This window comes from Acipenser ruthenus, chromosome 30, assembly GCF_902713425.1.
Source record: "Acipenser ruthenus chromosome 30, fAciRut3.2 maternal haplotype, whole genome shotgun sequence".
Classification (NCBI taxonomy): domain Eukaryota; kingdom Metazoa; phylum Chordata; class Actinopteri; order Acipenseriformes; family Acipenseridae; genus Acipenser; species Acipenser ruthenus.
In genome coordinates this window covers 3,390,413-3,418,310 of record NC_081218.1, presented here as the reverse complement: position 1 = coordinate 3,418,310, position 27,898 = coordinate 3,390,413, and the positions used below count along the sequence as shown (strand labels likewise).

Sequence of the window (27,898 nt, the reverse complement as noted above, 5' to 3'; positions counted from 1 at the left end):
TAATTAAGCAAATAACATCCCAGCATGCTTAGGGTCATGTATAAAAATGCTGGACAGGCCTGGTTGCCTATAATAATGGCTAGCATGGCTGCAAGAGGAGACCTCAGTGACTTTGAAAGTGTGATTGTCGGGGCGCATTTGGCAGGAGCTTCAGTGACCAAGACAGCTCAACCTGCTGATGTTTCACGAGCAACGGTGTCTAAGATGATGCCGGCATGGAACTCCGATGGAAAGACATCATCAGCAAAGGGCAACAGTGGGTGGAAGCGCATACTCCAGGCTCGTGATATCCGTGTATTAATTCGAAGTGCAAGGCAAAACAGGCGAGCAACTGCAGATCAACTGACTGCAAATTTCAACCTGGGGCATGAGCAGCCAGTTTCATCAAAAACGGTCCGCCGAGAACTCCACAGAGCGGGATACCATAGTGCCCCAACGCCCTATTAAGTGACTTTACATTGGGGTTTCCATTTTTTTTGTCCACTACCTGTAGTTAAGCCACGGAACCTTGAAGGAAAGGGCTCAGCTTTGGGAATCTCTGTCTGGACCACCAGGATTCAAACCAGTGATATCCTGATTGTATGACCCCTGCACTCAGGCATAGAGCCTGTCAGTGTTGGTTACACTGGGCTCAGTAGAAATGTGTAGCACACGTTTATAACATCTGCTATCCCTAAAAGTTTGTATGTGTTGTAAATGCTTTTATAAAATCGATTGTGTGTGTTTTTGCAGACGGATGGAAACGCGTTGCATCAGAGTGAGGAGAGAGAAAAAGGCAAATTACAGCGAGGACGATAAAGTACACTCCGCATGAAACACTGCATGTGCGCAAAACCTCTATTCCAGAAATAAAAGGGATCGGATCTCTGGACTGATACGGCCACCATTTCACCGATCAACGATAATGGAAAGAAAAAAAAGAGTAACGTAAAATAGGTTTAGTTAAAACTCAATAGCTGACTGAAAAGGCGCATCTATGTGTTTCTGCATTTTGACTATACTTGACTTGAATCTATCAAAGACTATACCGACTGTCCTTAATCTTTTATAACGCAATGAGAGCCTTGAATAGCAAACTTTGTGTCTTAATCGAGAGACGTACTGTGTTTGCTTTGTAAGCCAAACACGTCTGAACACTTCTCCCTTGATAGGCGTGTACTAAACAGTCCAGAATATTCTACATACACACAAATCCAGCTTCAACTGGAATGGGCAAGCGTGGACGTCTTCACGAATATGTTGTCATCGTCAACACTTGAATATTGGCCTCCCTGATAAGTCAGTCGTTATCATTAGCTGAAGTAAACCTCTCTGTGATTGGCCAATGCGGCTTTTGGGCAGAACGGTTGAGGTATTCGGTACGTTCGTCGCGTCATGTTAAAGCTCTGACTGCATTGGCTGCCTTACGGTACAGGGCGTTTTAAACATTCTGTGATTGGTTGCTAGGGGAGAAGCGGGTAGAAGCTTCCAGAAACAGGTGGCAACTATAAAGATAATTTAGACTTGAGAGAGAAAGAGAGAAACAGGTTTAATGGGTGGGTGTGTATCTTTATAAAAAGTGTAAACCATACATTTATTAAAAAGAAATACATTCGTAAACAAACAAAGTACCCATGTTCTAAAGGAAAAAAAGAAATCTGAAGAAGAGACGATTGACAACGACTGTGAAATCCTTAACATTGTGGTTTGTTGTGCTGCGGAAGCATGGACGGCGTGTCTCTGATAACAAACCCGACTGTTTCGGTTCGGGTAACCAGCACTGCAAATTCCTTCGAGGCTCTGCGCAGGTTTAACAGAGCGATCACCATCGCCGAATTTAAGGTGAGCCCATTGATCTGTTATATTATTATTATTATTGATCGTTTAACGAACTGCCTCGCTTCTCACAATCTGAATGTAGGCGTATGACGAACGACTTTGCGCTTTGGTCTCTTCGCTTGCGGTACGGTAAATATGTCGGTACTCCGCAATGTGTGTGACGGTTTGGTTAAACCGATTTTCAGAATGGCGCACACAACGCATGCAGCCGCATTTATCATCCTCTGTGATGTATGATGCCGCGCCGGCATGATCCTTGCTGTTTTGATTGTGTGAGACAGCCTTTGGGATGCGATCTGGTTTTTTCATTATTAATTTGTGTCTTGTTATAGAAATAGATTAGCAAACTATAAAAACGTGTTTTGTAAGATTTGATGTAGACTAGGATTGTAGTAGAGGGTAAATTTACAAAAAAATGTCAGTAATATTATAATTTAAAACGCATACAGACTATACTGTACTGTATTGGCGTAAAACACATATCTGTGTGTGTTGGCATAAAAAGGTGCATTGATTGAATCGAGATACCTCAGTTTGAGTAAACTTACATCCAGCCACTCCACGTTCAAAGTTACATGGCAGCATTTACCGTTTTCTTTTTTGAGGTATCCTTTGTTTTATGCTCCTGGGTATTTTCACGTGGTTTTGTATAGTGAATACCATGAGAAATACGTATAACACAATATTTGGAGTGATCACTTGCTATCAATCAAAGCAAGCAAGAACCCAAACTGGGCAGGCTTTTCAAAGCACGCAAGAACCCAAACTGGGCAGGTTTTTCAAAGCACGCAAGAACCCAAACTGGGCAGGCTTTCTCCCAGTTTGGTTCAGAACAGGTGAAACGAGGTGTGGTCTGCAATCAAAGAACATGGAGTCTGGCCCATAGGATCCAAGAGAATCTAAACCAAATGCGTGGTTCAAACTTCAGCTGAAAAATGATGCCACACCTATGAATTATAGAGATTTGTATCCAGTTATGTATGCACTTCAAAAATGTGTGGTGTGCATTTCCCTCTTTTAAAAACGTTTCCCATGCTCCATGTTCCCAAGGCTTGATTTCTTTCCCTCCCCTCCTTGTTTTCAGTGCAAGTTGGAGCTGGTTGTTGGAATCCAGGCATCTTGCATGGACCTCCAGCTCTTCAGCTCCACCGACGCGTTCCTCCAGAAACTCGACGACAACGAGGCCCTGATGGGGTCCTACCCTGTGGACGACAACTGCAGAATACACGTAAGTTCACAGAGCACAAGTCTTTCTGCCAGCAACATGCTTTGACTCAGAAGACACTGCTGCTGTGAAATGACCCAGGAAGTGTAAGATGACCTGAAAAAAAGATTAAAAACAGAGCTTCTTGTAATCCAAACTTACACCATGTCACTAGGCAGCAGTGTGGAGTAGTGGTTAGGGCTCTGGACTCTTGAGTCCAGAGCCACAATCCCAGGTGGGGGACACTGCTGCTGTACTCTTGAGCAAGGTACTTTACCTAGATTGCTCCAGTAAAAACCCAACTGTATAAGTTGGTAATTGTATGTAAACAATAATGTGATGTCTTGTAACAATTGGAAGTCACCCTGGATAAGGGCGTCTGCTAAGAAATAATTAATCATGTTTTAAACTGAAAATACACTTTGCTATAACGTGTTTTTTTCATACCTGGCGTTAATGGATAAGCAGGACAGGTAGAGTTTATGGCATTCTCTTGTTTGCTACAGTGACACTTTATTTAGCAGCGTGTGATTTCTGAAGTCTTGTTTTCTGCAGGTGATTGATAAGAGCGGGAGCGGGTCAGGGGAGTTTGAAGACTTGTCAACGGTGGAGAAGTTCCAGCTCCCGGATGAGGCTTATGACAAGAGATCAGGTGAAAATATCCAGATTGTGGAGTTTTTGTGCCAGTTGGGTGAAGGGGGTAGCCTTGGATTCGTGGTGCAGTGGTGTGTGAAATAGTTACTGAAATTACAAACGTGCAGATTTATTTTCTGGTATGCAAGTAATCCAGTACTAGCCTAAGTAAAAGATTTGGTTTTCTGAAATTAAATTAAATTAGTATTGTTAGCTGCATCCGGTTTAAATAAAGTCTGCTTGGCTGTGTGGTCCAGTGGTTAAAGAAAAGGGCTTGTAACCAGGAGGTCCCCGGTTCAAATCCCACCTCAGCCACTGACTCATTGTGTGATCCTGAGCAAGTCACTTAACCTCCTTGTGCTCCGTCTTTCGGGTGAGACGTAGTTGTAAGTGACTCTGCAGCTGATGCATAGTTCACACACCCTAGTCTCTGTAAGTCACCTTGGATAAAGGCGTCTGCTAAATAAACAAATAATAATAATAAGGAGATATATTTCATCTAATGATCTCCTGCCAAGAACCCCTTGTCCTAATCACTTCATTTCTAATGTGTTCTCTGATCCTGGTTTCTGTGCTGCAGTGGTTAGGGTTAACGTTTTCTAATATTTTAAAGATTTCACTTAAAATCCCCCATTATTCTCCTTTTGTTCTAGGATAAAGATATGAAATTTCTTCCACTTTTCCTCATACCTCATTCCTTTAAGCTCTAGGATTAGTCTTGATTGATTGAATCGAGATACCTCAGTTTGAGTAAATATATGAAATTTCTTCCACTTTCCTTTAAGCCCTGGGATTAGTCTGTTTGCTCTTACTTTCTCTTAGGTCATGTTTGTTTGGCGATGCGGCGACCAGAACTAAACCCAGTATTCTGTGTTTGGTCTCGGTAATCATCGTAATCTCTCTCGTTTGTATACTCTTTACTGTATAAGAGTATACTGTGTTTCCCTTCATGGTCTGACTCATCCTTACTTAACGTCTGTACGTTTTGCGTGTCTGCCATTTATAGCTTTGCCAGTCAGGTGGCGTATCAGTCTCTAATCCCATGCTGCTGTGTGTAGAGTCAGTCCGCTCGTTCCTGAAGAAAAATAAGGCGGGGCGCTTCAACGAGGAGAAGGCTGCCCAGAAAGAGGAGCTGCAGGTGCAGAGGGATGCCGAGGAGAAGCTCCTGGCAGAGGCCCTAGCCCCAGGGTTACGCTGTGAGGTGCAGCTTATGGGGCAGCCCACCAGGCGAGGCACGGTCATGTATGTGGGTGAGTGCTACCTGTACCTCAAACTACTTCCCTTTGTAGGATAGATCTCTTTGGAAATTTTTCAGGAGACAAAACTTCTTTGACAAGCAATGTTTTTAAGCAACAAGCATTGGTCGATCTAGCATCGGATCATTTTTATATTCTGTGGTCCAGAGAGGATTTTAATTTTATCGTGCAGTTAAAAATGACGCTGCAAGCAGATTCTGCGCTTGATCAAAGGAACGGAATCCTGTTAATTTTAGATTTAAACGTCCTTCCATAATTATCTTTGTTATATTAAGAGAATCTGTTGTAGCTTTTGAAAGGCTAATAAGTGAACAGCCAGTTTCTGAGCTGGTGGTGGATAGGAGGTCTATGAGGATAAAGATCCTTTTACCTGAAGGGAAAAGTCAGCTGTTTATGGACACATTTCCGAAAGGGAGGAAAAAGTTCAAACGAAACCTGCAGCCTCAATTCAATTATTATGTTACATAGAAAAGTTTTTGTGATTCTGATTTAATTGGTGTTGTATTTATCTTGTTAACATGCATGTTCGTTATTGTAGGTAACACCGAGTTTAAACCTGGTTACTGGGTTGGAGTCAAATATGACGAGCCTCTGGGGAAGCATGATGGAAGGTAAGGATATCTCTAGAACTGGGTTATAAGAGCTTCACTTATCCTGCAGATCCTGTGTAAATATAAATATCACTGTCTGCCCCCTAACAAGAGGGCAGAGCTTGTGGCACACAGTGTAGCTTTACAGTGCAGTCTGACAGCTTAACCCTTTGCTGTCCATTTATTAAATGCGCGTCAGGTCCAATTTATTTTCACACGTGCAGTTAATTTTAGACGCGCTGTTTAAGTGTTTTTTTCCACAGTCAAACGGGTTTAAAAGGCCCTGCATATCAACAAAGCACTCACTAGGCATCTCCAGCCCCGCCCCACCCTTTCGTTCGCTATTGCTTTCACGGATGCTAAGAAATAAATAATAATAATAGATCAATCATCTCCTGATCACTCGTTTTATCACCAAACTCCTCAATAATGCGATCCAAGTCATTGTTTTATTACTATAACATCTCAAAAAAGCTCTGCAAATGTCCGTGATAGTCTCTGTGCGCTGATACAGTAACAGCCAGCTTTTCCTTATGACTGCCCCTATGTGATGCCAGGGGCAAGTATGACTATTCATGAGATATGCAGAGAATGTAATTTAAGAAGTTAAAAGTGGACAAAAAATTTAAAAAAATAAATTCAAAATTAAGTTGTAGCAACACATGGGAACATGCAACACAATAAAATAAAGTTTCTTATGTACCCTTTATTAGATTTAACAAAATATAAATAGCATATTATAGGGAAACCAGTAAAATGATGCATCTGAACTGGAATGAAGAATATAGGTGTGTTTTGATTTACTGGACTTCATCGATACCTAATGCAATGCAGGTGTAATCATTTAAGAAATACTGGAAGTAAGTAAACCGGGCTGGAGACTTGCACTGGCCCTGCACCTGCGCGTATTCCAACATGAAGTAGTCTCTGTAGGTTTACAAAGAGGAGTTTTTCATGCAGCTATGGAGGAGGAACAATTAATTTACATCAAACTCCTGGATCCTGATCATTTAAATACTTCAAGTTTTTAAACCCAGCAGCAGGTGCAAGGCTCGTGTAAAGGTCACTTGGTATTCGGTCTTACGGCTTTATCTTTCCTGTAATGGTAATATTGAATTGTGGGTGAATCACACTTAACCCTTCCTTCCTTCCTTCATTACAGTGTAAACGGGAAGCAGTATTTTCAGTGCCAACCCAAATACGGGGCCTTTGTGAAGCCGCAGTTTGTCACAGTGGGAGATTTCCCAGAGGAAGACTTTGGACTGAGTGATGAAATGTAACCGGGTGGCTTGCGTTGATTCCAGGAGGATGATGCTACCCAGTGTGGAGGAGTCTGTCATGAGTCTCTCCACGGTCTCCGTCTCGCTGTTCTTGCAGAGCTGCTTATTTTTTTGCCTCCAAAAAAATGTTGGCTGGGACATTAGACTTATTTTGATTTATTTATTTTTTTCAGTGATTTGTCAACTAACTTTTTATTTGTAAATGCTTGACTGATAATAGATGGACTTGTACAATATCTGCTGTGGAAAAGGAAACTGAAAGGAGGTTGGACATCTGTAATAACAATGTACTTGGGTAGCTTTCTTATTTATCGATCTGAGTGACCAGGCTTATCGTGGAGACAGTTCTCCATGTAAGCCAGCATGTGTATTTTGTTCTGTTTTAAGGTGATGTTCATTTTTTTTCCATCTGGCTAATAAACACTTTAGCCTAAAGCCCTTTCAACAGTCTTTTCCCCTTTATGTGTATTTTAGACAAGTGGTATAATCTAATGAAAAGCAGAGGGATTTAGTGCAATCTCAGATTTTTGCCTCCTCCTTGCAACATGAATCAATTGAAACTTTCCCAGCTTGCTTCTTGCAATGGCTGGTTTTACTTGTGGTGGTGGTTATGAAAACGATCACATATTACAAACCTCACACTGAGTGTTGTTTTTCAAACTAACCCCTGTATTTTGTAGGCAGCCCATCAGCTGCAGGATTGAAGATGCTGTTCAGTGGTTTTGTTGCAATTCAACGCCAACGAGGAGCAGAAACTGAATACAAACTGTACAGGAGCATGTTTACAGCAGGAGCTGTTGTAGCCAGATCTAAACAAATATATTAAACATTTGTCCAAAGCAGATTTAGCTGGTCAGTTTGAATGTATTTGCTCAGATTTTATAACAGAAAACACCAAACGTTTCTAAAGACTAATGATTTCCAACTCCACATAAATGGTCACTTCAGATCTTTTTCACTGGTGGGGGGTTGAGAAATCAGTTGGTAATGTTGAGCAATCAAGTTCAGGCTTGTGGGTCCCTGGTCGCAAAGGCTGTTGACAAAGAGTGTGAGTTTCGACCTCAGCAGGGGATAGATGGGGTACTCTGAACGGTCACAGAGCAGTGTAGTTCTGCCATGCACGAGAACCATGCCTGGATACCACCTGAAGGGGGCGTGGTTTTCATAGCTATCCTCGTGTGTAAAGCACTCCCACGACTCTGTGAAGGTTAATGGTCACTGGTTGATGTAACCCAGCTAATTCCCCAGCTGTTGTAAGTATGCCAGCATGGTAGAGTCTGATCAAATCGACCCTTAAGAACCGATATTGGATCTGAAAACCCTTTTTTCAGCCGTAATGCTTTGTCATCTCAACCGTACAGCAGATGGGAGTCAATACAATATAAGCATGTGGAGTAGAGAATGGACTTGGTCACTTTAAAATAATAATAATAATAAAAGTGACTTTCTTGCCTGTGTCGTTGTGCAGTGTGATCCACAGAACAATCCAAATGAGTTCTTGCAATGCTCCAGTTCTGGTGCTAGTCGTGTAATTCCTCATTAGAGCCAGTGCTGTGAGTTGAGATGTGTACACTTGTGGGCTGAATTGTACACTTTCACGGAAGTATACAAGACATGCAATATGATAGTAAATGTAATTTTAAGAGTAAATAGAAAATAGGTATAATTGTAGCAATTGTGTTTTTAGCATCTTTTAATTCCCTAATTAAATAAGTCGTGATTTACTATTACTGCACAGAAACTGTGTGTTAAAATATGAAAAATGCACCCTGGAGTAAATCGGGGACACAAATCTGATATGAATTAAACCATTTTTATTTTTGTTGCTGGAGAATTTGTGGAAACGGGTTAAAGGGTGGATTAAATTACCTGTGATTTTATTAAATCATTTTACAGCTCTGCAAAATCCATCAACCACCACATCAATCCATGGTGTTCCTGTGATTATCCCCAAAGGGGTTACTGCACTCTCGAAGGGAGCTTTATAAAACCCAGCTGTGGCCCAGCAGAGTATTCTGTAGGTTGTTCAAAACCACCCAGTGGAAAAAGCAACAGCAATATTGAACTGTGTTTTTTTTTTTTTTTAAATAATTATTTACGTTCAAACCACACAGAGAAGGATGTATACAGTGACACATCACCCCGCTTTGTCGAAACACAACCAGGATTAAGACGTTTGGCTCGAGGTTCACCGTTCGACAAAATGATTTTTTATTTTATTTTTTTTAATTTATTTTGCATTTCTTTAAAAAAAGTTTTGAAAGCTTTGAGCCATGCTTAAGATACAGCATTAGAAAGTATATATTAATGCTATTGCAATCACTATTGTTTATAGTGATATAATATAAAAGTATATAGTATAAAATAAATGTGGCATTTGACTTTTTAAAATGAGTGGAATTTCATGGAATTAAATTATATTTCCTTTCATTCCAATTATGTATCCTGAAGATTTTTTCAATTCAAATTCCAATTCTTGAATTGGAATTGACCAACAAATTCCAATTCCATTCGGAATTGACCCCAACCCTGGTTAGAGTCGTGTACCAAATAAAGAATTGCCGTTTGCCCGATTCACTCCAAATTGCTACAATATTAAAACCTGCCCACTGCCCAATGATAATCAACACCGGCAATTAAGCTCATGTGAGAGACTGATCTTTTCCAAGAACAGTCACAGTTGATTCCTGTAAATTTCAAAGCGTATTTTCAGACTCGTCCTGTATCCCGGACCAAGATTTTTTCCACCAGACCCTCATATACATTCCATGAATCAGATGGCCACTGTGTTGAAGCTGACACCCTGGGATCCTTCAGGAAGCTGCTTGATGAGATTCTGGGATCAATAAGCTACTAACAACCAAATGAGCAAGATGGGCTGAATGGGGCCTCCTCTAGTTTGTAAACTTTTCTTATGTTCTTCTTATGTTCTTATGTAGATTAATAATGCCGGTACCAGCATATTGTATTTTACTGGATGAACACTCTGTCCAGGTCAGAGCTGATAGTTTACTGGCTTTCAACTGGTCACGCTGGTTCAAGAGACTGCATGCTGGTGAGGTGGTTAAACCTGTTCAAGAAAGAAACTGTCTGTGGATGATCACCGACTGCAGTCTGAAACATGCTGTGTGTAGGAAGCTGGGAGTTTAAAATTAACATCTGGTGAAGATTGGTGCAGAATCAAAGCAGTTCAGAGTTCCATAAGAACATAAGAAAGTTTACAAACGAGAGGAGGCCCCATTCAGCCCATCTTGCTCGTTTGGTTGTTAGTAGCTTATTGATCCCAGAATCTCATCAAGCAGCTTCTTGAAGGATCTGTCGGCTTCAACAACATCACTGGGGAGTTGGTTCCAGACCCTCACAATTCCCTGTGTAAAAAAGTGCCTCCTATTTTCTGTTCTGAATGCCCCTTTATCTAATCTCCATTTGTGACCCCTGGTCCTTGTTGCTTTTTTCAGGTCAAAAAAAGTCCCCTGGGTCGACATTGTCTATACCTTTTAGGATTTTGAATGCTTGAATCAGATCGCCGTGTAGTCGTCTTTGTTCAAGACTGAATAGATTCAATTCTTTTAGCCTGTCTGCATACGACATGCCTTTTAAACCCGGGATAATTCTGGTTGCTCTTCTTTGCACTCTTTCTATAGCAACAATATCCTTTTTGTAACGTGGTGACCAGAACTGAACACAATATTCTAGATGAGGTCTTACTAATGCATTGTAAAGTTTTAACATTACTTCCCTTGATTTAAATTCAGCACTTCATTTTAATACAGGGTGACAGGTGGACGGACACTCTGCGTCAAAGGGGTCCCTTTGTGGTAACATTTCAAAGTTAATTATTGTCTCCGCTTCTACAACTATGGCCAAAATATTTGCATCACCCTGTAGCATGAACGAATGATGCTTCATAAAGCCGAATGAAACCTGCTGAATAATGCTACGTTAACATGTTGAGTTACACACCAGCGCTTTGTAGTTTTCCAGATACTTAACAAAAAAAAACAAAAAAACTGACAACAATTGAAAAATGTGATATTTTCGAAATCTAACATGAAATACTGTACTATTATTGTGGCTTCCGGTAGACTTCTGCGATATCATTTTGTGTTTGCTTTGATTACATGATGTTCAATGAAAACATCATGCAATTCTAGATGATGGCTGATGCAGAACATTTGACCATTGCTGTAGATGAATCTAAATGATATAAACGGTGCACTTAAATATGTATTCCGATGCTCAGCTTTAGCTGGTCGCCGGCCGTTGGTAGCAGCCGTTTTCACTATATGAATTGAACCCAATAGATAATGTTTTAATACATGACAGCAATGTATCTGTGTTTTAATAGCGTGTATCCAATACTGTCCAATTTTAGTTGACTTTACCAATATGGCCTCTCGGGTAGCGTCACGTGTTCTGGGGTCATGTGACTATTGTAATCCCGCTGTAGCGCGAGTGGTGTCAGCTCTCGCGAGGCTCAGCGGCTTCAGTCTGGTCTGTGTGCGGCAGAGGCAGGAAGATGGCGGCGCAGGACAGCGACTCCACTCAGCAACTGGCCCTCGGCAACGGCGAGGTAAGAAACACAAATGTTTCAGGAACAAATGACAGACAGTAGACGAGTAATTTACCTGAGACATTCAGGTACTGTTTAATTGGGGGGAAAAAAAAAAAAAAAAATCTTAAATGAGGGTCTTCGTTGACGTTGCGTTAATGCTTCACTCAAAATTGGATTTAGCGGATTAAATATGTCCGTAAATACAAACCACATTATATAGAATATGCGGTACTGGCTTTAATAATACCGTTTTATTTTAATTGGCAGAACTGTAACTGAATAGCAGGTCAGAAATCACTAGTCATCCCTCTACGCGTGAGACTGCAGGCGAGAGTCGCACGTTGATAATAATGGTCCTTGCTTCACAGAATAATAACTAACTTTAACTTGCATATTCCGCAAACATTGATAATTAAACACGACAATCCGCGTAAAATGTATTTTTAATCTCGTCGGAATGTTAGTAGCTGTATTTATTACGCCAGCCCCGTTCTCAGATGACATAATTAAAAATAATGTGATCTCTGTATAATGTGAAATAATGTATAATGTGATATCTTGTAACAATTGTGAGTCGCCCTGGATAAGGGCGTCTGCTAAGAAATAAATAATAATAATAATAACCAATTTACAAAAACGGTGAAGATCATATATACATTTTGGGGTAAAATGCATTTGATTGAGTTAACTGTATAACGAGATAATCTCAAGTGTAGTAGATACTGTGTATGTGTGTGTGTGTGTGTATATATATATATATATATATATATATATATATATATATATATATATATATATATATATAATTTTTTTTTTTTAAGATTCTCAAATTTCAGACTGTCGCCCAATTTTTTTTCCATGTCAATTGTCTTTTTAATGCTTTCCCATCGTGAGTCGCAGGAAATGAAACAGGTTGACAGATACAGTATTACAATGGTAAATACAAGTCCGTTTTTGTTAAGAGCCAGACTACTGAAATACAAATGCAAGTTGGTGAATTTCCATCATCCTTTTTGCTATTAATAAGACAGACCAGAATCTGTGCAACCCAGTCTGTAGCCCAGGGTTTCATTTTATTGTGTCAGTCTAAGAATAGTGTGGGTGAATGCTTTGGCCTAACATGAAGGAGTTGTTATTTGTGCTAAAAGCACAATTTCTTCTGATCAGTAGTGCTGTAAGTAAAGTGTTTTTACACACTATCTATCTAAGGGGGCGGCAGCAGCAGCGTGGTTTGTACTCTGAGAAATGTAGCCCTTGTCTTTGATTTTATAAATGTTGTTTTTGTATGGTTTGTGACACTATGTACGCGAATATCCCTGTGATTGCTTTGTTGAGATGCTATTTGCTGATAAGTGTTTAGAGTCTTACAATGCTGATAGAAGCAGATTATTTAAATACTATCCCTGGTTAATTATTACCTTGCATCAGATTGAACGGGGAATGTGATTCATAGTACCACCATGTCTCCTATTTATATGACTGCCGTTGAAAGTTCAGACCTTTAGTGACAATTGAGTGGAAACACCAAAAAAAAAAAAAAAAAAATCGAATTGCCAATGTAACAACATGAAATCCTATACAAATTATACATTTCTATAATGACTTTTACTGTCTTCAGTAGTGTGTGATCAGCCTTGTGGCTTAGTGTGTGTGTGTGTGTTCATTTGCAGTGACTTGAGATCATGCTTGTGCAATAGCTAGACATGCTGGACCAGTTAATAATTACTTACTTTATGTGAGGTGCAAATAGCCAATTAACGGGAGAGGGAAAACATTTACTTTCAATGGCTCTGTAAGGTAATAATGACCTTCTGGGCACTGTGGCATAAAGTAATCTCACCAAACATAAAGAGTTTGAACATTCATTGGCCCTAGGTTTCACATTTAGGAAAACTGAAGTGGATCAGAGTTTAGTTATCCACACTTCACGCTAGACAGATCAGTTGCCAAGGAAATTCTTAATTACAATGACCGTTGTCTTGAAATTAGTTATAGAGACCATTGGAGACCTACTTTTGACCATTTATAAACATACCTTTTAATTACAATTGCCCTGTCAGAGGATTAATGTGTGACAGTGTTACAGATTAAGCAGCCCTATACTATCTGCACTATGCTACCCAAGCTGTGTGTAACTGTAATAGTTCATTGTGCTAAAAAAGAAGAGGGCTTTGTTCTAAAGTACTGTAGCTTGCTGTGGCCAGTAACAATGGACTTGGCATCTGTGTGATGACATCAGAAGTAATATAATGATGTCATGCAGCGGTTTTGCTGAAATAAACAAGGGTAGCTGCATCACAATAGATAATGTTTTAGCTTGTTTGTTCAAGGCAATGTGTTTTAGGATGTCAGCGATTTTAATTACCCAGTTCACAATACCATACCCAAATCTCAGTATTCTGGAGCTTTGTTTGTTGTAGGTTTTGTGAACCATATTTGTTTTGACAACATCCGTTGTTTTTGGAGGATTGAATATCAGATAATATAATATGAAGTTGGGGACATCATAATAGAATAGGCAGGAACAGCAGGAAATGTAAGCAAACACAATCTGTATATATAAAAAAGAACTGTATAAATAGGAGGCACTTTTTTACACAGAGAATTGTGAGGGTCTGGAACCAACTCCCCAGTAATGTTGTTGAAGCTGACACCCTGGGATCCTTCAAGAAGCTGCTTGATGAGATTCTGGGATCAATAAGCTACTAACAACCAAACGAGCAAGATGGGCTGAATGGCCTCCTCTCGTTTGTAAACTTTCTTATGTTCTTTATATATATATATATATATATATATATATATATATATGTAAGAACTGTCTGAGTTAAATATTGGTTAGTCATTCATTTTGTGCAGTTGAACAAACCTTGCGTTTCTTGTTGAATTGCTATCCGCTAACTTGGAGACACACTTGGCTGCACACTCTGTGTCTTCGTCAGGTAGTTTAATTATTATAAAAACATTAAAATATATATAATTAATATAATACATGGATGAAGGCTATATTTGCATCCTGAGTCATTCGAAAAAAAAGGCATAGTAGTGAAAATGGCATTTTCATCTAGAAGGTTATACTTAACCTTTGAACCCATGTGTCTCCTGTGCACCCCGAGACCACTTTCAAACACACCTAACCGTGTGTATACGTCACTCCACAACACCCACAATTCGTGGTTTTTAGGCACTTTTAACAGATCTGTCTCTGTCATCCTCCACCAACGGGAGCACCAAACAAGCAAGCGAGACGAATAATCTTCAACTGACAGCGACTAAGGAGAAAAAAAAAGCATGCCCCGTTGAGACACCTCTTACTTAAAAATCTGTTCTTTTTTTGCAGTTCATTATGTACCCAGTTTAATTCACCGTTCCTGAATTATCAAAAGTAAAGATTCTTTAATAACTTAATTTACTTTATTCATTAAATTCACTTGCAGTTTGAACCTTAACACCTGTTTTATTGTCTTTATTACAGATACGAATGTCCATGTATTATAAAAAAATAGATGGGATTCAGTGAGTTACTGGAAAATAATTCCATCTCGGGTTTCTGTGACAGTTTATAAATTACTCGACCTAACCGTCTCGTAGTTTATGACATCACATAAACCCTAGATGGAATTATTTCAGTAACTCACTGAAGCCCATCTATTATTCTATATCTATCTATCTATATATCTGTCTAGAGAGAGATTTTATTTTAGCTCAAAGAGCTAGCTGCCCAATGTTTTGATATGTTTTACATATCTTTCTTAAGGGAGCATGTGTTTGAATCATAACATTGGAGGTATTTATAGTTTTTTGATGGTATGACAATGACTTGTTGTTGTTTTTATTCAAATCCATGATTTATTCTTACATGAAGTAATGCTGTTCTGTATATTGTGTCATTTTTACTTCTGTCTTTAAATCTGTATTAATTCTAATTAACATTAGTTTATATAATCTTATATTTCTATTATCCTGCAATGCTGGCTCTGAGGATCAGTCTTGATTTGACCGCAGCAGCATGCACAACCTTTGAATGAATTGTGTTTATTTATTTATTTATTTATTTATTTATTTATTTATTTATTAATTCTATATTTTTTGGAGTGAATAATTAGTTCATTCTTTTCTGTTGAGTCCCGCTGGCATCATCGCGTTCATTCTATTGATCCATTTACTTTCTTTTATTCTTCTGTATGTCGCATTGTCTAATTTTAGCTGCTCTAATACTACAGACTTTACATCGTTCATGTCATGTCCTTGACTGGTGAAGTGCTGTACAATCAGTTTACTAATTTTGTCTAATTAATGAAAGGTGGTTCTGAATTCTTTTATATAAAGTTGTTCCAGCCTCTCCATGTTTTATTTCATCACGTTTTTCACAGGCTATTCCATAAACAACATTGCTATTTTTACAGTATTCGTTTCTAGTGGTTATGTGTTCTTATGTTTAATTATATTTTTACTTTTGTCCATGTATTTACACACTTTACATGTACTAGTGCAAGTATTTGTAGAATCTATTCTCTCAATTATTCTTTCTTGTTTACTGTGAACTAAAATATCACCTAAATTAGCTTCTCTTTTGAATGCTACAACTGGGGCCTTAAATACTTTTTTCAATTTTTCTGAATTATGTAGAATCCGCAAGTGTTTCCAAACTATCTTAGATTTTATCTAGCGTCACTAAAAAAAAAGTTATCGGAAAAAGTTTCAAACTCAAACGTTTTGCATTCCGGTACAGAAGGATCTTATCCAAACCCAAACCCAATCTCATTTGACCTTCCACAGTTTAATCACTCGCTTGCTGTAATAGTTCAGTTGCAACAACACAAAGCTGATTTTAGATGTTTAGTTTAGCAGAGGATACTGAAACCTTGCTGGTGAGAATTCCTCTAACAGATGGGGGAGATCTAAAGGTGGGCAGTAAATTGGTTCTGAAGCCCTCTGCATCAGTTCTGCAGAAAGCTGCCACAGGGATCCGCTTCAAGCAGTCATGCACGAGGCATCCACGACATGTAACTGTTGGGCCCTTCTTGAGAACGCTGAAGTGACAAATTCCACATACACTTTTTACAAGTTTCACGAGCACATTCCACGAATCGGGCAGGGAGAGGCAGCTAGGAATGTGGAAAGCTTAGGTCCTTGTTTTTGAAATGTACTTCGATTTATTCAGTTGCTTAACCACAAAACGCAAGCCAGAAAATAAAAACGCAACTTTACATGTTAAGGTAATGTTGGTCTAGCGTAGCTTTGTGTTTGTGGGTTCTCTCGTTTTGGTTTGGTTTGCCTGACCTCCACAAGTCCATGTAAGCTGCTGCCATGCTGTTAGGAGCCCATGTGTTGAACTCCCACTGCTGCACACTCTAGACTGTGTCAGAATGGGATACCCGTGGGCTTCACCAAAAAAGAATGATCCACAAGTCCTCATGAACGATCCTCATCTTCTCTCTGTCCCTGTTGTGACAGGTGAGCAGCAATGGAGCTGCAGGGGGAGATCAGACTGTTCAGACAGCACAGGACCAGCAGCCACCACCACAGCAGCCTCCCAACACCTGGCAGGTCATCAAAGGAGTTCTCTTCAGGTAACGCGGCAACACCTGTCACGGTTAAGAACAGGGGCTACGTTTTAAGCCCAGTCTGTTTATTGAATAAAATAAGATCTCTACATAAAAATGCCTGTCCGTTGTCAAGCATTGCTAGTTTATGAAGGCCTGAATAAATATGTATAACTTTGTGGGGAAGAGAAAGATTGGTTATTCTTGCTTTATTGCGGGTCAAATGGGAATGAGTTAAGTCTAGTAGATATAGTAAACCTAAGTTTAATTTAGAATTGGCTTCCTGGTACACCACAAGATGCATTTAAAATTCAGAAAGATGCAGCTGCATGCAAATAGGAAATAATTGGACGTGAACTACAGTCTGTTTTTGAGTCGCTGCAATTGTTTTGTTTCCTGTGACATTAACAGTGCACTAGCTCAGCACAAACTCCAGCATACTTGATTAGCTGCTTGTTCCTCAGCTGGCAGAGGCTTTGTTGGCTTAGCTCCAGCATCGAATCATCCACTTTCACTTCTGGAAGAAAGGCTTGGTAGTGAAATGAGGAATGGGCTGCTGAGCACCATTTTAAACATTGGCAAAGTTAATGAATGGGTAATAGGATAAACTACTGAGAGAGAGAGAGAGAGAGAGAGATGCGCCTAACTGAAAACCAGGGGAAAGATGTAGGGTACCAGTTGGAATTGGTTCTGGTGCATGGTTTAGGCTAGTGGTTACAGCAAATGGATTTCAAGACAGAACTGAAGGAAACTTTCCAGCTCTAAATCTTTGCTCTTAGAAGATACTTTTGCAAGCAAACATTGTTTTTTATACTCATTAGCGAGTGATCAAAGATCTTTATTAAATTTGACTTAATATATTCGAGCCTTGGCATTAATTATATTGTAGTAAATGATATATCTCTGAATGATGGACACTGCTTCCTCCCCCCCCTCTCCCCCCCTCTCCCTCTCTCTCCCTCTCCCTCTCTCTCTCTCTCTTTCCCTCGCTCTCTCTCTCTCTTTCCCTCTCTCCCTCTCTCCCTCTCTCGCTCTCTCGCTCTCTCTCTCTCGCTCGCTCTCGCTCTCGCTCTCTCGCTCTCTCTCGCTCTCTCTCGCTCTCTCTCGCTCTCTCTCTCTCTCCCTCTCTCTCTCTCGCTCTCCCTCGCTCTCTCTCTCTCGCTCTCCCTCGCTCTCTCTCTCTCGCTCTCCCTCGCTCTCTCTCTCTCGCTCTCTCTCTCTCTCGCTCTCTCTCTCTCTCTCTTGCTTTCACTCTCTCTCTCTCTCTCTCTCTCTCTCTCTCTCTCTCTCTCTCTCTCTCTCTCTCTCTCTCTCCTCTAGAATTTTTATAATCTGGGCGATCAGCAGTTGGTTCCGCCGTGGGCCCTCCACTCCGGACCAAAGCAATCCGACGGGAGCTCCACAAGTTCCCAGCCGGAACCTCTTCCCCAGGGACACGCTCATGGTAAAGGAATAACAGAAACAATCCCAATCTCACGACCCCAGTGCCAGCCACGGTGTCAGTTAACCCGTTATAGTCGCTGCACAGGGGTGAAGAACATTAATCAAATGGGAAATGTGATACAAGTGTCCCAGTGCATTGTGAAGTCTCTGCACGTTGGTGGTAGCACAAAATGCACTTTATCTGAGGGGCTGGTGAGAATGTTATGCTAATGTAAGGACTGCTGACCTCAGTGTTCTAGAGTTCCAGTGAGGCCCCATTTATTCACTTTCTTTGTTGTAGATGTTTTCAATGCACAGCAGCGTTAGAACATAAGTATAATATAAACCAGGCTGTCAAACATCCCTTTTAATCTTGTAATCACTATATATAGATATAGCTGTATATTAATATCCCTCTTCTGTTTCCTATATATCAATTTAAATGAGATTTCTACCCTTCGAGTGCTTCTAAAAAATGTTTTATTCTTTTTCATTTTCAACAATGTGTACCCTGTGAAATTCCAAAAATGCCAGCATCCAATTTAAAGACCTACATTTTTCTGGAGATGAACGTGAGCTTCAATAATGGAGGCCCAAGTAAAGTAAGCCTCTTGGCTACAGTGTAGGTGTGTGATGAAGGACTGTGCTAATGGACATGGGTTCAGACTCTGCTCTCCAGTGTGGTTCATTTTCTCTACTCTGCATGTTTTAATCTGTCAGTTTTAACAATGCATCCAGAGAGTAGTTTTTTGTTTTTAAATATATTTGTTGTATAAAGTTAGGAGAATAATTGTATACGTTTTAATGTGTAGGTTTTTATACCCTACTTGAACAATCTGCACAAAGTAATAAGTGAATCGACATGTGGGCATTTTTCCCTTAACGTTGGTTTCATTCTACACTGCCCTCCCAGGTCTGAAAATGAATCTGAGTTATCTTTCATCTGTCCGCTGGTAGTCAAGTCACTGCATGTATCTCATAAGCTTGTTACTTTTTAACACATTTATAATACTGGAGAGATTATCCAAGGAGCTTTTAAACATAATAAATACTTACATGCGCACACAATCTAGATAAATCCAGCCTCTCAGATAACAGGTGTTCAGCCGGCTAGCTCCACTTTAGCTGTCCCTGGTTTGTTTGAGCCATTTATCAGCTCAATACTGAGGATGAGAGCAGCACTTTTTCAGTGCAGTGTAGGCTATATTATATGAAGCTATACATGTTCATTTTCTCTTGGATAGGGTGTCGAGTCGCTACATCATACTTAGCTTTAAAGGTGTTGCGTGTTCTTTTTGTAGGTATTCGTTTTTCTGGTGTATTCTGTGATACGGTGATTGTCGGTGCTTGGCACATGGTAGCATGTAGAGCGTTTTCATTGGAGGAAGTCAGTTTGTGTGCAGCTGTCCGATCTGGAGGTATAGTGGATGGTAAATGAAGGAAGCTCACTACTATTTCAAGACTTTTACTTCAATAATAAATTGTTACATTGCAGAAAATAAGTTTGCACTGCTACATGGAGTGCAAGGGGGGTGGGTGGTATATTGCCATGAGAATCTACAGTGAACTAAAGTCCCTACAGGCTAATGTATTTATAAACATCTTGCTTTGAGACAAATGCTGATGAAACGTGGCTGTGTCATAACATACCCTGAAGGCTTGCCTTTGATGTTGTCTAGTGTCTTATTTGCCAAGTCAGTTTCTTATTTGTTGCCTAAATAAGTCCAGGTTACAGTAAACAGTGGTCTCCTTTGGACTGGCACACCGTGGAGTGTTGTATAGGGTCTTTGGAGTGGCTGTACACGTTTTTCTGTTCTTGTTTACTGCTATACAAAGCAGAAACATATATTTTGTTGTAGGTAAACTCCAGCTTCTGTATTTTATATAGAATGTTTTCCCCCTCTGCCCACTCCTCTGGTTGTAACCAAGAACATCTGGTTTTACATAAGAACATACATTGTACAAACAATAGCTGATCGATCTCAGAACTTTGTCAAGTTGGATCTTTAGGACCCCCGTGATTCAGCCTCAATAACATGACTAGGTAGCCCATTCCACACCCTCACTACTCAGTGTGAATGCCAAGTCAAAATAAATACCCTTGTCTGTCTGTACCAGATTTTCAAATAACCTCTTTTAAGAGCTGTGCTGTTGTGGCTTGCCGCTGTGTGTGAAGTTGTATATAGCTGCTGTTTTAAAGATTCAAAACTTGTGTTATATCCCCTGTATGTGTTTTTGTTTTTTCCTAGGACCTCCATATTTACATCTCAGAAAGTGAGCACTTCACAGATTTTAACAACACTGAAGCACTCTTGTGGGGGCAGACAGACCTGGTGTACGGAGACTGGTCCAGCGGTGAAAACGGAGACGGGTGTTACGAACACTATCAAGAATTAGACGTTCCAGAGGTGCGTTGACACACTGCAATATACCTCTACCCTACAGAAATGCAGTCGCTCAGGACAGACTTCGTAAAGTGTGACACGTTTCTCTAGAGCGTGGCTGCTGTAAACCGCTGCAGGTTTCTGTTGGCAGGTTATTGAGACCTCAAACGTGTCCAGCCAAAAATGTTTCCAGTAGCTAGCTATTTTAGAAAATGATACCCTTGCGTGTATTTTATTTAAGCCGGCAGTCCGCTTAAAAGTAGAACATTAACCTCGTGTTGTGTTTGTCCTGGCAGAGTGTGAAACAGAATGGTTCTGTGTACATCCATGTATATTTCACTAAGAGTGGCTTCCACCCAGATCCTAAACGCAAGGGGCAGTACAGACGCCTGGCGACCGCCCACATGTCACGAAGTAAGATTTTTTTTAAACATTTTTTTTTTTGGTGGAATGGAATGAAACTTGCATTCATGGGAAATCCTTTAATCTAAACAAGCACGATTTTCTATTCATTATCTAAACTGCGATGGATCTAAATACTACGACAGCTCCTTTAAATGCCGATAAGCGAGGCCCACTCTGATGTACATACAGTAAAGTTGCATGTTGGTATTCATAGCCTATAACACAAAGGGAACCATTGTAAACTGTCCTTGAAATCAATGGACCGTTCTGGAGCCAATCATTCTCTTTTTGCACACAGTTTAATTAACCCAAAATCGTTAGTGTTGTTACTCACTGAAATATATAGAGGGTATCCATACATCTGCACACTACTGTAAATAATAAGCAAATTGTATGTTTTTGTTTGTTTTTCTCAGTGCTGAATAAATACAAACGCAAAAAATTTCTGAAAACAAAGAACCTGCTCACTGGGGAGACAGAAATAGATCCTGAGATAATTAAGGTATTTGTCATGCAACACTTGGCTTACAAAAGTGCATCATAAGTTGAATATCCGTGATATTCGTGTTGCATTTTCAGGAATTAAGACTCCTATGGTATAGCAGTTTCACCCATTCCAGTTTTTAATATGTCCTTGTTTCGCCCCAGTGTATCGGGAACAAGCTCAGGTGTGTCTTATTAAACTCACAGTAAAACCAGGAATGGCTCACACTGCTGTGCAATGGGAGTCTTATTTCCATCCCTGCATATTCCTGCTGATGAGCAATGCCACAGTACAATACATGTCCCTGATACCACGATATTCAGTAGCTTGTTGGTCGGAAAACTGCGTTCTCTGGATACCATTAAATATTTTTCAGAGATTAAAAACACTTGTGTCTCTTTTTTCTTTTTTTTTCCCCCAAATAATTGTGTTTAGTGTTGGATTGGTCTTGACATACACTTGTGTGTTTTGTTTTTAGCGTGCCGAGGATTATGGTCCTATTGAAGTAATCTCTCACTGGCATCCCAACGTGACTATAAGCATGGTGGACGATCACACAGCCTGGGTGAAGGGAGCCGTGCCTCCTCCTCTAGATCAGTGTAAGAATAAGCACTCCTTTACAGCAACCACATACGTTACATTGCTTAGAGTAAATTCCAGGCTGTAGCATTTTGAGCTGTTTAAGGTTGCGTTTTCTATAAAGGCCACTTTTTTCTGACTCGTGTACACCTTTGCTCTTTCTGTAGACGTGAAGTTTGACGCAGTAAGTGGCGACTACTTCCCCATTGTGTACTTCAACGACTACTGGAACCTGCAGAAGGATTACTTCCCCATCAACGAAACGGTGGAGAAGCTGCCCTTGCGGCTTGTCTACTGCCCGCTGTCTCTGTGGCGCTGGCAGCTGTACACCGCTCAGAGCACCAAGTCTCCCTGGAACTTCCTGGGAGAGGACTTGTACGAGCAGTCGGACGAGGACCAGGACTCTGTCAAGGTCAGTACAAGACACTAGGTATGGGCGTTTCCATAACAGTGTGGAGTAGTGGTTGGGGCTCTGGACTCTTGACCGGAGGGTCGTGGGTTCAATCCCAGGTGGGGGACACTGCTGCTGTACCCTTGAGCAAGGTACTTTACCTAGATTGTTCCAGTAAAAACCCAACTGTATAAATGGGTAATTGTATGTAAAAATAATGTGATATCTTGTAACAATTGTAAGTCGCCCTGGATAAAGGCGTCTGCTAACAAAATAATAATAATGATAAATAATAATAATATTAAAAAAGTGTTCAAATCAGACTGGAATTTTTGTAAGCGTATTTGACTGCAAACTCGTTTGTGTTTCCGTTTAGTATCGGCTGGCTTATTAATATTAGCCGCAGCGGTTTAGTATAAATAATTATACCATCACCGCCGACAATACCGCATTGTGTGATAGCGCAAATTTAAGAATTCAGAATTGGTTTGCCCAACCGCTGGTGTTGAACAGTCAGACTACCGCCATTCTCAAAGCAAAATGCAGTTGTATGCTGTTGATCTGTTATAACGCAGTCGATCAATTGAGGTAAATGGTGACTGACTTGTGTTTTTCAGGTGGCTCTACTGGAAACAAATCCTTATCTTCTGGGGGTGACGATCGTGGTGTCGATCGTGCACAGTGTCTTTGAGTTCCTGGCCTTCAAGAATGGTATTTATTATAAAACTGAAGTGACTAGTAGCAAGTTTACCAAACAATACCTGTAGACGTGGCATTTATCAGTGTAAAATGTGACGTGGTACAAACTATTTCTTTATTAAATGCGTGTTTGAGGCCATACACACAAGGAGGATAGATGGATGGATGGATGGATGGATGGATAGATGATCGTGGATCAATGCTAAAGTGTCTGCTCTTCTGTCTAAAATAGTTTAATTAAATTCATGATGATAATGTGTATCCCAGACAGCTGGATACAACTCCTGCTAAGCTTGTCTTGGCAGTCTCTTGTGCTGTTTTTGAAAGACTGTGTGAACTGTGTCAGCATTTTGAAATGACAGGCGCGTGTATGAGATGTGTTGGTGCTGGTGTCAGATCAGCAGTTGAGTCCAGCCCTTTCTCTCCTCAGACATCCAGTTCTGGAACAGTCGGCAGTCTCTGGAGGGGCTCTCCGTGCGCTCCGTGTTCTTCGGGGTGTTCCAGTCCCTCATCGTGCTTCTCTACATCCTCGACAACGAGACCAACTTCGTGGTCCAGGTCAGCATCTTCATCGGCCTGCTCATCGACTTCTGGAAGATCACCAAGGTCATGGACGTCAGGGTAAGCGGGGGGGGGGGGGGGAGGGAAGAGAGGGAAGTCTTCAAACGTGCTTTTGAAATGTTACATTGTAAATGGAATTAGAAATCGACAGAGTAGTGGTCTGCTCTTCCTGCATGTAGCAGTGTTGAGTGATACCGAGAATGTGCTTTACAATACCCATTGTGGTCTCGTGATACTAGATGCGATTGCAGGCAGGCAAGGTGTTTGGTGGAATGCGTTTCAGAAATGACCACACGCTGCCAATGTGTCTGAAATTCATGTGCTCCGTTTATCTGTCCTATTGAAGCACAGGGATGTGATGTTTACTGAGGATGGATTTGTTGTTTTTTTATTTTTTATTTCAAACATTCTTCGCACTTCAAAACAATATTTGCTATAAATAAAAACAAATAAAAAAAGAATAGAAACTGGTTAACCGCGTTTTATGTCGGTAGGGTACATTTGCACCAAGTGGTTGATTTTTTTGTTTTTTACACAAGCAATACTTTTGTTCGGTTTTTAAGTGTCTGGCGTTTTTATGTGATATCATGGTAGCCCCGTCTCCACAATATTCTCATAGCGCAGTCAAGGGTCCGATGCTGGAGTCCTGATCTATTGTGTAACCAATCATTTTGCACAGTTGAGTAGCCAGTGAACTGCAGGAGACAACAGCTCCTCAAAATAAACACTCTGCACTTCACAATTCTCTGTGTAAAAAAAGCGCCTCCTATTTTCTGTTCTGAATACCCCTTTTATTTAATCTCCATTTGTGACCCCTGGTCCTTGTTTCTTTATTCAGGTCGAAAAAGTCCCCTGGATCGACATTGTCAATACCTTTTAGGATTCTGAATGCTTGAATCAGATCACCGCGTAGTCTTCTTTGTTCAAGACTGAATAGATTCAATTCTTTTAGCCTGTCTGCATACGACATGCCTTTTAAACCCGGGATAATTCTGGTCGCTCTTCTTTGCACTCTTTCTAGAGCAGCAATATCCTTTCTGTATTGAGGCGACCACATGGGGTTCCCCTCGGACGTATCCTCCTGTACATTTTGAAATGAAATCTAGTGACGCTGCTCTCTTTGTCTCCTGAACAGCTGGACAGAGAAAACAGACTGGCAGGAATATTCCCACGCTTGACTTTCAAAGACAAGTCGACGTATGTGCAGTCTTCCACCAAAATATACGATGCTGTAAGTGTGACCTGCGTGTGTTTTGTGTTTATTGAAAATTACAAATACTGTTTATTGCATGTTTTTGCATTACGTCATTAACTGCACCCATCATTGTGTCCCCTTTTTTCTATCTGGGCTGGAACCGTGCTATGAAATCCAGATTTTAATTGTATTTCCTTCTTTTCAGATGGCATTTAGATACCTGTCCTGGCTTCTCTACCCCTTGCTTGGCTGCTATGCTGTCTACAGTTTGTTGTACAATGAGCACAAAAGCTGGTATTCGTGGGTACTGGGCTTGCTCTATGGCTTTTTGTTAACCTTCGGTAAATATCCTCTTCTGTTTTACATAGTAATTAAAAATGAGAATTGAGCTGAATTAGCTGAAACCTCATGTGGAATCTATGAGTGAGTCACGTGTTGCTCTATTGGGTGCTTCTGTAGTTTGGCTTTTGTCCAGTAGGTGTTGCTGTTGACCCAAGAAAACTGCAGTATTTAAAATGCTTCACTAGTAGGAAGGGCAGAAGGTTATGGTAGACCATTATTATTTATTTCTTAGCAGACGCCCTTATCCAGGGCGACTTACAATTGTTACAAGATATCACATTATACAGATATCACATTATTTTTTACATACAATTGCCAATTTATACAGTTGGGTTTTTACTGGAGCAATCTAGGTAAAGTACCTTGCTCAAGGGTACAGCAGCAGTGTCCCCCACCAGGGATTGAACCCACGACCCTCCGGTCAAGAGTCCAGAGCCCTAACCACTACTCCACACTGCTGCCCTTAAACTGACCATAAACTGTAAGCAATAACAACATTACGATGCACAAAAATAAATATGCAAGACCCAGCTATGAAACATTTAGAGAGGTGAATTTGTAATTGAAACATTGGAGTTCTTTCATGCTAGTCAAGTAAGGTGTTGGTAATACTTCTAACTTGTCGGTATATATATATATATATAAACTTGTATTTGTTTGACCCCTAGGGTTCATCACGATGACCCCGCAGCTGTTTATTAACTACAAGATGAAGTCAGTGGCTCACCTCCCGTGGAGGATGCTTACATACAAAGCACTGAACACCTTCATTGATGATCTCTTCGCCTTCGTCATTAAGATGCCTATGATGTACAGAATAGGCTGTCTCAGAGATGGTGAGCACCTTCCCTGCTCTCTGCAGACATCTGTCTTGTTAGTCTCTACTGTTCTGGAAGTCTTTTCCAGACTACTTGTAGCTATGCTCCTGCCTTTACCGAAAGGGCAAATTGACCCCCAACCCAAACTAATGATTTTTGCACACAGAATCGTATTCATGAAAGTTTGGTATGCGTGTGGTTTTCTCATTTCTTTTGGAACTGCAGGAGAAAATACTCCAATGCTTGTTTGTATGAATTTAGCCAAGAGTGCGTATGCTTGTTAGCACAACAAACAGTTTGGTGTTCAAGACTTGTCTAGTTAAACTTGAGGAATACACCAAAGTCATCTTTACCGGCTTCTGTAGTAAAACTCGTATGTTTTATTTCCTGAGTTTTCAATGCTCCCTCTTTCTCTCCCAAACAGATGTAGTGTTTTTCATTTACCTGTATCAGCGCTGGATATACAGAGTGGACCCGACTCGAATGAACGAGTTTGGAACGAGTGGAGTGGAACCCGGGCAGGCAGCAACAGAACAGATTGCTGGCACAGAGAGTGAACCTGCTGCAGCAATAACAGACAAACCCGACGGGCAGAAGAAGAACGATTAGCAGGAGCAGTGCTTCAGTGTCAGAGTGATGAGGACAGGAGGAAGAATGGAAACAAAGCAACTCTCTTCTGAGATCTGGGATCTGACTTTTTTTTTTTTATATATATTCCAGTTAACTTTTTTTTTTTTTTTTTTTATATTTGGTGAAGTATAATGTGACGTACTGTTTTTGTTTCGTGGCTGGGGAGGGGTCGCAACACATATCTCTGTATTTAAAGAGTAGAAACCATCACTGGATCATTGTGAAATCCATGCCATTGTGAGACTGTTGTGTACGTTTATTAATAACAAGTTGGTGGGGTTTGGTTGTTTGTGTAAACCATGGGCCACCTTGAAAAAGAGGCTGTGAAACTGCCGTGGGGGGGTGGGGTAGGTGGGGTAGGTGGGGGGCGGGGGGGTGTAGGGAGGTGAAGTCTTGATGTTTCAAATAATTAACAGCTTTGTAGCTAAGAAATGGATTACCTGCTGCCCAGCGGTTTCTGTTGTATGTACTGGAGCTGTACAGAATCTATGCTTGTATGTTAATTATACTGATGTCCATTGTTTAGCAATAGTTTATGTGGAATAATTAATTCTTACCCAGACCGATAATTTAGAATGGTCTTGACTCTTAAAATATGTGTTTAAAAAAAGAAAAAAAAAAATCTGCTTTTGTTTCTGTGCATTTTTTTTTAAAAAATTTCCCTATGGTCTCAATTTGGTTTGCTTGCAAGATTAAAATCCATCAATCTAATTATAATAGGGCTTTTTCGTGACACACCGCCAGCCGCTTCACGTGGATAAAAACACTGGAAAACATCAAGAGTAACAATGAGCAATAAAAAACATTACAATTCAAACTGTAAAACAGAATAAAACGATGCGACTGAGTAAGAACCTCGCTGGAGAGAGTGAAAGCTTGAGTCTAATACTGCGTTTTCAGTCTTGTTTTAAAAGCAGTAGCAGTTGGGGCTTCCCTTGCAGAACGAGGCAGGTCAGTCCATAATGTAGGAGCTGTGTAGCTGAACGCTGTGCCGCCTGTGCTTTCTTCTTAATTATAGGGACAGTAAGTAAGCGGGCATCCTGTTATCTGAGGGAGCGTTTCGGCACATACGGGGTTTAAAGATCACTTAAGTAAGATGGGGCAAGCCC

At 40.5% G+C, this 27,898-nt stretch overlaps 2 protein-coding genes across 2 annotated transcripts; both read left to right on the top strand.

Moving 5' to 3' along the window:
- Positions 1 to 116: 116 nt before the first annotated feature.
- LOC117394778 (tubulin-folding cofactor B-like) lies at positions 117 to 7,226 on the top strand. The gene is made up of 6 exons (XM_033993339.3): positions 117 to 1,821; positions 2,903 to 3,046; positions 3,578 to 3,674; positions 4,714 to 4,905; positions 5,450 to 5,522; positions 6,664 to 7,226. Exons 1-6 carry the CDS (start codon positions 1,705 to 1,707, stop codon positions 6,779 to 6,781), a joined length of 741 nt encoding a protein of 246 aa, XP_033849230.2. The 5' UTR covers positions 117 to 1,704; the 3' UTR covers positions 6,782 to 7,226.
- Positions 7,227 to 11,227: 4,001 nt separating this feature from the next.
- LOC117398210 (putative lipid scramblase CLPTM1) lies at positions 11,228 to 27,421 on the top strand. Its single transcript, XM_059004796.1, has 14 exons — positions 11,228 to 11,354; positions 16,791 to 16,906; positions 18,200 to 18,323; positions 20,551 to 20,709; positions 20,982 to 21,099; positions 21,507 to 21,592; positions 22,053 to 22,173; positions 22,321 to 22,565; positions 23,162 to 23,255; positions 23,674 to 23,864; positions 24,940 to 25,035; positions 25,205 to 25,340; positions 26,010 to 26,177; positions 26,584 to 27,421. Exons 1-14 carry the CDS (start codon positions 11,301 to 11,303, stop codon positions 26,766 to 26,768), a joined length of 1,893 nt encoding a protein of 630 aa, XP_058860779.1. The 5' UTR covers positions 11,228 to 11,300; the 3' UTR covers positions 26,769 to 27,421.
- Positions 27,422 to 27,898: the final 477 nt, after the last annotated feature.